Source organism: Manis javanica, chromosome 15 (assembly GCF_040802235.1).
Source record: "Manis javanica isolate MJ-LG chromosome 15, MJ_LKY, whole genome shotgun sequence".
Taxonomy (NCBI): Eukaryota; Metazoa; Chordata; class Mammalia; order Pholidota; family Manidae; genus Manis; species Manis javanica.
The window spans coordinates 69,740,942-69,753,872 of record NC_133170.1 but is presented as its reverse complement, the minus strand read 5'-3'; the positions used below and the strand labels follow the sequence as shown (position 1 = coordinate 69,753,872).

The 12,931-nt window shown below is 34.9% G+C and overlaps 1 protein-coding gene and 1 non-coding gene across 7 annotated transcripts in view; both read left to right on the top strand.

Annotated features, from left to right (window-relative positions):
• Window positions 1–12,931, top strand: part of TMEM116 (transmembrane protein 116) — a 93,056-nt gene that overhangs the window by 16,641 nt on the left and 63,484 nt on the right. For 2 of the 6 annotated variants that reach the window (XM_037014515.2, XM_037014513.2), the window contains exons 1-4: window positions 670–823; window positions 1,405–1,451; window positions 1,968–2,031; window positions 7,195–7,326. In XM_037014515.2, the coding sequence (XP_036870410.1) occupies window positions 779–823; window positions 1,405–1,451; window positions 1,968–2,031; window positions 7,195–7,326 (288 nt within the window). In that variant the 5' untranslated portion in view covers window positions 670–778. Of the gene's footprint in view, window positions 1–669; window positions 824–1,404; window positions 1,452–1,967; window positions 2,032–7,194; window positions 7,327–12,931 lie in introns of those variants that run through there. The other 4 variants (XM_037014514.2, XM_073222198.1, XM_037014516.2 and 1 more) reach the window with 3 other exon arrangements.
• Window positions 1,743–1,848, top strand: LOC118971704 (U6 spliceosomal RNA). Its single transcript, XR_005060295.1, has one exon. It is a non-coding gene; the product is annotated as a U6 spliceosomal RNA (small nuclear RNA).

The window sequence follows — 12,931 nt, the reverse complement described above, 5'->3', positions numbered from 1 at the left end:
TTCCCCATTCTTTGTCCAGATTTTACCATTTCTTCCAAATATTGTGCAAATGCCAGCCAGTCTGTATTACTTTTGCTTGCAGATCATTTGAGATTTTGGTATTCAAGCCATTTTTTCCTACTATATTATAAGCTTCTGGAAGTCTGGAGCTTTATCTGTCTTTGTATCTTCCAAAACACAATGCTTTATGTAAAGATGATATGTAAACATAAGTCTATTAAATTAATCATGTTTAATAATATTGTATTTCTGGTGGGAATTTTTGGTACAGAATATTTAAGGGGATGTTAGTATTAAATAAATGTGGGGTATTAATAACCCCTTCTCTTCACAGCTTTTTCCTGGCATTACTAAAAAGTATTGATTGGATACATATACAGTCTCTCTCCCACCACAGGGACAAGTTTTAAGCAGACCTCCCTTCTCTATTTTTCTCTTCCTTTTTTCTGTTCCACTTCTCTCTTGCAGCTCTATTTACCTTTTCACTATGACTCATTCTCTCTCTCTGTTATTCCTGCTTCTTGCACTTTCTTACAATTACTAATGCTTTTTAGAGCTTTTGTTTCCTTGTCACCTGCTCTTTCTATTTTTGTTCTTTCTGCTTGGTTTTCCCCTTCACTTGTTGCCACCTTCTCTCCTTGCCCTCAAGATAGAGGGCAGGATTGGGTGGGGAGGAGCCCAGCCAGGCTGGGGGTGGAGCCACTTACTCACTGCTTCAGGATTCAGAACCTGAAGAGGAAGATCAGGCTGTTTAAGCATAGCTGGGGCTGAAGTTCCTATGGCCCTCCTACTGGAGGCTAGCATTTTGGACAATTGGGAGTTGGTAAGATTAGAAGCTGTCCCTCCTTTTTTGCTCCCCCTTTCTTCCTCCCTGTTGCATATTTGTCACTCACAGCATCTCTCTCCATACTATTAACTTTTCTTCTTCATATTTCTCTATTGCTTACTATTTTATTTTTTCTGTCTGGCTCTGTCAGTCAATTCTGTTATATTTATTTGCCTTTCTTGTTACCCATTCTTTCCAAACACCCATCAATGCTCTCTCAAAATATGATTTTTCCTACATCTTCTCTATTTTATTCCTCCTTTTATTAATTTTCTCATCCAACTCTATTTTGTTTTATTGTTTAGTCATTTTTCTATCTATCTCTCTATTCTTTTATTTTACTGATCCCCAGAGATGTAGCAATAATGGAGGAAACAGGGTGCCACCCTGCCTTTCCAGGAGTCTATTTCTACTCATTCTCCGCTTTTCTACTCATTCTTAGACTTGTAGTGTGTTTTGATTACGCACTGAAGAAGAGTTGTGCTCTGCACGGATAGTTAATAAACAGCAAAATTGGGGTAAGGTTGAATATTAATATAAAAGGCTCAATTTTATTCTCACTTTCTTGTTTTACTTAGGTTTTTTCGGCAATACAGTGGATACAATTTATTATGGCTCTTCTGAGGTAAGTTTGTTTAATCTCTTGTAATATGGCTGTTTAAAATGGTATAAAACAGTATAAGCAAAACTGAAGCATTCTGAAGTTTTCTGTATTTTTTCCCTGGGGATTTGCTTTTATTCTTTAGGGAGAAATGCTATTCTGTACCATGTTGATATTTTCTGATTAATAAAATGTAACATCAACAACAATAACAAAAAAACAGGCTGAGGTTCAGATTAACATCTGAAAACTAAAGGCCTAGTTGTCAACAGGATTGATTTGCAGTATTAGTAGATTGATTTGCAGTATTAGCAGGATTGTTTTGGCAGTGCACATAGTAAAAATTAGAATGATACAGAGAAAATTAGCATAGCCCTTGCACAAGGATGGCAAACAAATTTTTGAGATATTATAAATTTTAAAAAAATATGTGCAGTTTATTTCATACCAATTGTATGTCAATAAATCTGTAAAAAAAAATAGCAAAAATGAAGGAGTCCCAGTTGTGCTGTTTTAATGATCATCTTTTATTTCTGTCAGTGTTATAGGTTCAAGTTCACTTATTGCCTACATTGTATTCCAGAATATACAGAAATCTCCAGAGGTGAGCAATCTCCTGTGTTTGATTTGACCTTTTAGTGACTTAGCCTTTGAAAAAACTAAGAAAAGTGTTATATAAATGATTGAATAATTCCATGAATTACTTGTGAATTTGTCATTACACTAAGATATTTTAGACACTGTCAATAGGTCTCCCTTGTTTTGGGTAATTATTTTAACTATAACTTTGAATACTGAGATATTGACTATAAAATGTGATGAAATTTTTGGTATGCATTAATTACAAAGGTTAATTAAACAGTGTTATTTAAAGTCTATATTCACTCTAAGCTTAGTAGTGTCCTGCCTAGAGATAAATTTTCTGTTGATATCTTGGTCATCTTGCTGGGGCAGTTGGGGCTAGGAAGTAGTTCAAAGATTTTGCTGTATGAAAGATACTTGTTTTGCTGTTCTGGCCTTCTAGGCAATTATAATGTAATGTTGAAAACACAGCAAAAAATACGTCCTATGTAAAACTTTCCATACCAAAAAGATGAAGTCAAAAACCTTCCTTTTATTGAAGTATAATGGACAAATAAAAATTCTACATATTTAAGTATAAACAGATAAACAAAAAACCTTCCTGATTCAAAAAGAACTAGGAAGAGTGGTGTATTACTAGCTTAGTAAAGATTTTAAGATAAATTAACAACTGTTTCTCTAACCAGGCCAAATGGCATGAAACTAGGCAAAATGTAGCTCAGGACATGTGAGCTTTTGTATGTGCAAACTGTCATTGGGTTTTATTGAGCCCACTTTAATAATAAAAATAGCTCTGTATGTTGGACACTTACTGTGTTCCAACCCTGCTGAGTGCTTTACATGCTTTATCTTGTTGGTCCTCATCACTCTCCCACAAGAAGGGTGGTGTTAGCCTTATTTCACAGATGAGGAAATTGAGGTTCAAAGTCATTAAATAACTTGTTCAAGTTACACAGTAAGTAGCAGAGTAAACATTTTCAAAAGTCCAACTCTTAACTGCAATCCCCCTCCAAATTAAACACAATTTTTAGTATTTATTACGTTCTAGGCAGACATGCTCAGTGTTTTTAAATACATTTTTCATTTAATCCTAAAAACAACTCTGGAGGTAGATATTATAAATTCGATGTTATTGTATCTCTGGCTTTAATTCTCACACTTTTCACACAACCAGAACCTGAAGAAACTTAGCAATCACTAGTTATGGTGGTTCCCACACATTCTGTTTTCTTGGCCTAGGAAAATATTCCAGTTTTTCCAGGTTAAAACTGTAAGCCATACTCTGCTGTTTTCCTTTATGTCTTCATCAGAGAATACATTTAACAGTAAAAAATACATGGAAGCCATAATCTGAAAAAGACAAAAAAGTCTATTAAGTTATCATAATTATAGTAAATTGGAGAAATTCATGGGGAATCTTTGAGGGAGCTAGGTGATTAGACAGTGACTCTCAGAGGCAACCTTTCTTAAGTGACCACAGCCGAGCCAATGTTAACAAAACTTGAGGCGGATCTACTTCACTGCACTTGTATGACTTTTGTTTCCTTGCAAAGGTCACTTTTGATATGCTTTGTAACTTGATTTCATTTGAATAGAAATATTGTGAAGCAGGCTCTTAGAAGTGTATTAATACAAATTGTTTTAGGTCTTTCACCTCACCAGAAATAGACTTGGATCCAGAACCTCCTCAGGAAAAGCCTGTCACACAACGCATTATGCACCCACCCACCCCACCATTTTTCTGCTCTTGATTTAAATTAGACAAGTGCAAATAAATATATATATATTTTAAAAGAGTTTTTGCTTTCATAGTTAGGACCAATACTATGTCTTATGCTTTTTCATGTCTTCCTTATTATCAAGCACTGTGGTGATTGTATCTGCCTTAAAGTATAGGCTGTATCATACATTCCTTTCTATTACCTTCAACATAGTATCTTATTATATATAGGAAGAATAAAATCTTTACTAATTTCGATAATAGGTACTCAGTTCACTTTTGTTGTTTGATTTTATCTCCTGTTACTAGAACTCATGGTTTTCCAGTTGTGAGTGAAAGTATATAAACCTCTTCTTATCCTTCATTTCCTTGCCAAAGACTTTAGATAAAGTTTAATGACCAAAAGCTTTTTTATATTTAAGGCTAGTTCTTGAATCAGTGACCATAATTATGTTCTTGTTCAAAAAAGCTGCTTGGATGTCTTCTTCGGGAGTTTATTTTGTATTACAGTTTTAATTTTTTACTTGTTAATGGTTATAAACTTGTGGGAGGTCATAGGCCAGTAGAATCTATGAATGTACCATCTGGCTGCAATTTTAACAGGCTTACCCAGAGCAAAGGCTGTATATGGTTAAAATAATAATAATGTCTTATCTTTATTAAATACAGTTTAAAATATTATTATTTCACTTGTTTTAATTTCCATTAACCAGAGCAACTTGACAATTTACCTCTTTAGCAAGGTGTTAGTACCTTAATTTTCCTCTCATTTAGAAGAAAGGTATAAGAAGAATTTCCTTTTGTACAGGTGAGGAGATTAGTTCTTATACTAAATAGTATCTGATGAAAACTTAAAAATTTTTTAATTTACTTTTTACTGTGGGATTTATCATGAATGAGAGTGCATAAAACATGTATGGGCTGTTTAAAGAATGATTATAAACAAACCCTAGGAGCAGGAAATAGAAATTGCCTGTACCCTCAGAGATACCTGCTGTGCTCCCTCCTGGCCACTCCTCTGTGTGTCCTTCACCTCTAGAGATAACCACTATTCAGATTTTTATGATTATCATTTTTTTATGTACAGTTTTACCAGTAATGTATGTATCTCTAAACAATTTAATTTTGCTTGTTTTTGAAGTTGACATAAGTGGAATAATAAGTATTCCATATATGGAATATATGTGGAGTAAATATGTATGTTTTTATATGTATTGTTTTGTGTGGTTTGCTCTTTTTCCTCAATATTATTTGTGAGATTAATCCATGTTGTGTATAGCTCTGCTTCATTTCATTTCATTGACATTTAGCATTTTATATTGTGAACATACCACAATTTATCTATCTATGCAACTATGAACAATCTTGTGTACATCTTCTGGTACACACATGTAAACATTTCTCTAATGTATACAGAATTGTTTGAGGATTTGTGTATCTCCTAGGTAATGCCAAACTTCCCAAGCGGTTGTGTCAGTAATAGAAAAGTCCCATTATTTCCTGTTCCCATTAGTACTTGATATTTTGGACTTTTAAAATTTTTACCATGAGTGTGATTCTTTTTCTCATTGTGGTTTTAGTTTGCATTTCTTTGATCACAAATGATGTAAGGCATATTTTCATATGTTTGTGGCCATTTGGATTTCCTCTTTTCTTAAGTATCTTCTGTTTGAATCTTTTGTCCATTTTTTTCTATTGAGTTTCCTTATTGCTTTGTAAGAGTTTTTGTTTGCATTTTTAATATTGTTGATATTGGTCCTTTGTAAGTTACATGTATGGCAAATATCTCCTTCCACTTTGTGGCATTCCTTTTCACTTTCTTCATGGTGTCTGTGACATGAAAATATAGTTCCATTTTTCAGTTCTTTCTTTTAGCACTTTCTGTGTTTTGCTTAGGAAAATTTTCCATAACTAGAAGATATTCTTCTATATTATCTAAAGAAAAAACCTTTATAGTTTTTGCCTTTCACATTTGGGTCTGTAAACTAGCTGTAACAGATTTTTGGGTGTGTGAGGTAGAAAGTAGGGGCCCAATTTCATTCTTGCCCATATAGATACTCAATTGTTCTTTTAACATATAGAAACCCAATAGCATCATTTTTGAAAGGACTATCCTTTCTCCATTGATTTAGAAAGCCACCTCAATCATCTATCAAAAGTCTATATAAACATTTAGGTTAGTTTTGGACTGTATTCAATTCCATTGGTCTATTTGCCCATCCCTGTGCTAGTCCCACAGTATCTTTATATTGTTTTGATATGTGTAGTACAAATCCATTTTCTTCTTTTCCATCACAGTGTATTGGTTATACTGATGTATTGTATTCCTATATCAGATTTAGAGCCAGCTTATCAAACTCCGCAAGAAAATATGTAGGGATATAACTGAAATTGCATTTAATCTATATATTAATTTAGGAGAACTGGCATTAGGTCTTATAATCCATTAACATGGTATATTTCTTCTCTGTAATCTTCTTGGGTCTCTCTGAATAAACATCTATAGAAGGACCAAAATTATTTAAAAATTTAACCTTCAAAATGAAAATGAAATAGCCAGTTACATTACCAGCAAAATGGATTTATTTGGGAATAGCAGTGAATTGCAATAAGGGACATTCAAGCTACAGCAAAACCATAGGAAAGTCCAACAAACAAAAGAGAGAAACATTCATTTATGGAGAAGGAGGAAGTTAGGAGGAGTCGCTTTGAGCAAAGTCCATTGAAGAAAAGCAAGAGTTCAGGGTGATGACAGTTTCTTATTGGCTGAGTTATCATGGTATGTAGTCCATTTCTTGTAGGAGATGCAATGTCTGTATTTTCCTGTTGGGGCCTGTAATTGGTGATTCTTTAGTGTTGAGGATTCTTCTATTGGAGCCTGTAATTGACAAGTCTTCCTTTAATTGGCAGTGGTATGGTTCCCCTTTGTAGCCCCCCTGACTTGACTTAGTGAGGTTTCCCTTTATTAATTTTCACAACCTCAAAAATAAAAAAAGAGAAATGCAAATTAAGGTATATTAAAAATTTAAAAACCTGTTCCCATTTTCTTTGAGTCCTCAACCATATCCCTAAACATTCTTGTCATGGTATCATTACCTATTGTGTTGGCTGTGCAACCAGAGCACTTTGAATTTTCCATCTGTGGTATGGCCCCATCACAAAATTTCTCATCTGTTCATTCTTTCCTTTGACCCTATATCTGAAGAAGGAGTATATCTATGAAAAGAAGTTCCAATAATCCATCCATGAGTATAGTACTGTGATTCTAGGACAGTTGAGATAGTAGTGATTATAGATTCCTTCCTATCTGGAGTATTCCTTTACATTCCCCACAGTCACCCAGTGGCAGAGGCCCCAGAAAAAATGATGCCCAGTTTTCTACTAGAAAGGTCAAACATAAAAAATTGATTGTTGCATTTTCCTGGCTGCTTCATTTATGAAATGGGGCTTTTGTTGCTTTGACAGATGAGACCACTTTTTTTTCTGAGCTTCTCTGACCTCCTTCTGGGAATATACTGGCTCATTGAGACACTTCTCTATGGAACTTCAGTGGCCAATAAGGACATTGTTTGCTATAACCTACAAGCAGTTGGACAGGTGAGTGCTTACAGACTGTGACTGTACTTTGTAAGAAAGGCATGCTCATATCTAAATAGGAAATAAAGAGAATCCATTCTTGGAAGTAGGACCTTTTGTTTATTGTTATACTTTAAAAGAATAGCTTTTATTATTTTCCCATATTAAAAAAAACACTATATGTTTATTATAGAAAATTCAGAGACACAAAAAAGATAATTAGAATCACCCAGATATAATCACTCTTTAATATTTTTTGTATATGTCTTTCTAGTCTTTTTTTATGTGCATATATACATTTTAAGACAAACCAAATAATACATTAATAGTTTTTATAATATGATTTCATTATTCAACATATTGTGACTGTATTTCCATGTAATAACACATTCCTCTACAACATCTTTTGAGATTACTACATGGTTTTTCATAAGGAATATAGCAAACACTGGCTTTTGAAAATACTACAGATCATCATATATGGGTTGTGTATCTTTCATGGATATTATCAATGGATTTAACCCACACAGTACCATCAGTATATTATGTTTCTTAGGTATTTCTGAGACTTTGAATGTGAAAAACGTAGAGGTTAAAATGCAGTCTGTTCTCACTGCTGGTTGTTTCCTCTGGGACTTCTTGCTAAAGGGGAAATTTCTTTTAATTTACTAGAAAAATAATAATATGTAATTGGTAGTGTGAAATCCATATGCTAATATGTTACCTATCTCATATGAATTTAAGTATCTAAGATATAATTTACTCAATCCTGCTAATAACCTGATAAATTAAGTAGAGTTAAGGCTATATTTTTTTCTTGGATGAGGAGATAATATTATAGTCTTGGAAGTAAAAGAAGTCTACATTAGAATCCTGGACCTGACTGACTTTATAACCATAAGCAACTACTTAATCATTCTGAAATTCAGTTTCCTCTATCTATAAAATAGTCATTTAATGACATTTACCTTTTGCTTGGCACAGATGTAATTAACTTATTTTTTTTACAACTTTATTGAGCTATACATATAATAAATTATATACATTAAAGTGTACAATTTGAAAATTTTTTACGTATGTATACTGCTAAGAAATCATCATCACAATCAAGGTAACAAACATTCTCATTTCTAACACCAACTGAAAATCTTTTCAAGTATTTTCCTTTACTTCATGGAACATATAAAGTATAATAGTTGCTTTTAAAAATATCTGTTGGATATTTCCAATATATGGCTTATTTTCTTTAAGTATCATTGATACACAATCTTTTTTATTAATATATTATTCATATACATTCTTATGAAGGTTTAACATGATAAAACAATATGGTTACTACATTCACCCATGTTATTGTGTCCCCCCCATACCCCATTGCAGTTACTGTCTAAAGTATAGTAAGATGCCACAGAGTCACTGTTTGCCTTCTCTGTGCTACACTGTCTTCCCCATGATCCCCCCGACACCATGTGCACCAATCATAATACCCCAGAACTCCCTTCTCCCTCCCTCCCCACCCACCCTCCTCTACCCTTTGGTAACCGCTAGTTCCTTCTTGGAGTCTGTGAGTCTGCTTCAGTTTTATTCGTTCAGTTTTGCTTTGTTGTTATACTCCACAAATGAGGGAAATCATTTGGTACTTGTCTTTCTCCACCCAGCTTATTTCATTGAGCATAATGTTCTCCAGCTCCATCCATGTTGTTGCAAATGGTAGGATTTGTTTCTTTCTTATGGCTGAATAGTATTCCATTGTGTATATGTACCACATCTTCTTTATCCATTCATCTACTGATGGACACTTACATTGCTTCCGTATCTTGGCTGTTGTAAATAATGCTGCAGAAAACATAGGGGTACATTTGTCTTTTTGAATCAGAGAAATTATGTTCTTTAGGTAAATTCCTAGGAGTGGATTTCCCAAGTCAAATGGTATTTCTATTTTTAGTTTTTTGAGGAACCTCCGTATTGCTTTCCACAATCGTTGAACTAGCTTACATTCCCACCAGCAGTGCAGGAGGGTACCCCTTTCTCCACATACTCACCAGCATTTGTTGTTCCTAGTCTTTTCGATAGTGGCCATCATAACTGGTGTGAGGTGATATCTCATTGTGGTTTTTATTTGCATTTCCCTGATAACTAGTGATGTGGAGCATCTTTTCATGTGCCTGTTGGCCAACTGAATTTCTTCTTTGGAGAATTGTCTGTTCATATCCTCCATCTATTTTTTTAATTGGGTTATTTGCTTTTGGGTGTTGAGGTGTGTGAGTTGTTTCCATATTTTGGATGTTAACACCTTGTCGGATATGTCATTTACAAATATATTCTCCCAAACTGTAGGATGCCTTTTTGTTCTACTGGTGATGTCCTTTGCTGTACAGAAGCTTTTTAGTTTGATATAGTCCATTTGTTCATTTAGCTGTTGTTTCCCTTGCCCGTGGAGATATGTTCATGAAGAAGTTGTTCATGTTTATATTCAAGAGAGTTTTGCCTATGTTTTTTTCTAAGAGTTTTATGGTTTCATGCCTTACATTCAGGTCTTTGATCCATTTCGAGTTTACTTCTGTGTCTGGAGTTAGGCAGTAATCCAGTTTCATTCTCTTACATGTAGTCGGCCAGTTTTGCCAACACCAGTTGTTTTAGAGTCTGTCATTTCCCCATTGTATATCCATGGCTTTGTTATCGCATATTAATTGACCATATATGCTTGGGTTTATATCTGGGCTCTCTAGTTTGTTCCTTTGGTCTATTATTCTGTTCTTGTGCCAGTACCAAATTGTCTTGATTACTGTGGCTTTGTAGTAGAGCTTGAAGTCAGGGAGCATAATTCCCCCCGCTTTATTCTTCCTTCTCAGGATTGCTTGGGCTATTTAGGGTCTTTTGTGGTTCCATATGAATTTTAGAACTATTTGCTCTGGTTCATTGAAGAATGCTGTTGGTATTTTGATAGGGATTGCTTTGAATCTGTAGATTGCTTTAGGCAGGATCGCCGTTTTGACAATTAATTCTTCCTATCCATGAACATGGGATGTGTTTCCATTTATTCATATCTTCTTTAATTTCTCTCATGAGTGTCTTGTAGTTTTTGAGTATAGGTATTTCACTTCCTTGGTTAGGTTTATTCCTAGGTATTTTATTCTTTTTGATGGAATTGTGAATGGAATTGTTTTCCTGATTTCTCTTTCTGCTAGTTCATTGTTAAAGTGCATAGGAATGCAACAGATATCTGTGTATTAATTTTGTATCCTGCAACTTTGCTGAATTCAGGTATTAGTTCTAGTAGTTTGGAGTTCTTTAGGGGTTTTTATGTATAATATCATGACACCTGCAAACAGTGACAGTTTAACTTCTTCTTTACCAATCTGGATGCCTTTTTATTTCTTTGTGTTGTCTGATTGCCATGGGGGGGACCTCCAGAACAATGTTGAATAAAAGTGGGGAGGTGGGCATCCTTATATTATTCCTGATCTTAAAGGAAAAGCTCAGCTTCTTTCTGTTACGTATGATGTTGTCTCTAGGTCTGTCATAGATAGTCTTTATTATGTTGAGGCTTGTAGCCTTTATACCCATTTTGTTGTGAGTTTTTATCATGAATAGATGTGAAATTTTGTAAGATGCTTTTTCAGCATCTATTGAGATGATCATACAGTTTTTTTTCATTTTATTATCATTAATCTACAATTACATGAAGAACATATGGTTACTAGACTCCCCCCTTCACCAAGTACCCCCCCACAAACCCCATTACAGTCACTGTCCATTAGCATAGTAAGATGCTGTAGACTCACTACTTGTGTTCTCTGTGTGCCCCCCCACACTGTACATGCTAATAGTAAGATGCCTTTTCTTTTTCCCTGCCCTTATCCCTCCCTTCCCACCCCTCCTGCCCAGTCCCTTTCCCTTTGATAACCATTAGTCCATTCTTGGGTTCTGTGATTCTGCTGCTGTTTTGTTCCTTCAGTTTTTCTTTGTTCTTATACTCCACATATGAGTGAAGTCATTTGGTACTTGTCTTTCTCTGCGGGCTTATTTCACTGAGCATAATACCCTCTAGCTCCATCCATGTTGTTGCAAAAAAAAATGGTAGGATTTGTTTTCTTCTTATGGCTGAATAATATTCCATTGTGTATATGTACCATATTTTCATTATCCATTCATCTGTTGATGGACACTTAGGTTGCTTCCATTTCTTGGCTACTGTAAATAGTGCTGAGATAAACATAGGGGTACATCTGTCTTTTTCAAACTGGAATGCTGCATTCTCAGGGTAAATTCCTAGAGGTGGAATTCCTGGGTCAAATGGTATTTCTATTTTGAGCTATTTGAGGAACCTCCATACTGCTTTCCACAATGTTTGAACTAATTTGCATTCCCACTGGCAGTGTAGGAGGGTTCCCCTTTCTCTGCAACCTCACCAACATGTGTTATTGTTTGTCTTTTGGATGGTGGCGATCCTTACTGGTGTGAGGTGATATCTCATTGTGGTTTTAATTTGCATTTCTCTGATGACAAGTGATGTGGAGCATCTTTTCATATGTCTGTTGGCCATCTGAATTTCTTCTTTGGAGAACTGTCTATTCAGCTCCTCTGCCCATTTTTTAATTGGATTATTTGCTTTTTGTTTGTTGAGGTGTATGAGCTCTTTATATATTTTGGATGTCAACCCTTTATCGTATCTGTCATTTATGACTATATTCTCCCATACTGTATGGTACCTTTTTGTTCTATTGATGGTGTCCTTTGCTGTACAGAAGGTTTTCAGCTTGATATAGTCCCACTTGTTCATTTTTGCTTTTGTTTCCCTTGCTCAGCTTTTCACTGTTCAGTATGATGTTGGCTGTGGGTTTATCATATATGGCCTTTATTATGTTGAAGTACCTGCCCTCTATACCCATTTTGTTGAGAGTTTTTATCATGAATGGATGTTGAATTTTGTCGAATGCTTTTTCAGCATCTATGGAGATGATCATGTGGTTTTTGTCCTTCTTTTTGTTGATGTGGTGGATGATGTTGATGGATTTTTGAATGTTGTACCATCCTTGCATCCCTGGGATGAATCCCACTTGGTCATGGTGTATGATCCTTTTGATGTATTTTTGAATTCGGTTTGCTAATATTTTGTTGAGTATTTTTGCATCTACATTCATCAGGAATATTGGTCCATAGTTTTCTTTTTTTGGTGTGGTCTCTGCCTGGTTTTGGTATTAGGGTGATGTTGCCTTGATAGCATGAGTTTGGGAGTATTCCCTCCTCTTCTATTTTTTGGAAAACTTTAAGGAGAATGGGTATTATATATCTTCTCTGTATGTCTGATAAAATTCCGAGGTAAATCCATCTGGCGCCGGGGTTTTGTTCTTGGGTAGTTTTTTAATTACCACTTCAATTTCTTTGCTGGTAATTGGTTTGGTTAGATTTTGTGTTTCTTCCTTGGTCAGTCTTGGAAGGTTGTATTTTTCTAGGAAGTTGTCCATTTCTTCTAGGTTTTCCAGCTTCTTAGCATATAGGCTTTCATAGTAGTCTCTAATAATTCTTTGTATTTCTGTTGGGTCCGTCGTGATGTTTCCTTTCTCGTTTCTGATTCTGATGATGTGTGTTGATTCTCTTTTTCTCATAATAAGTCCAGCTAGAG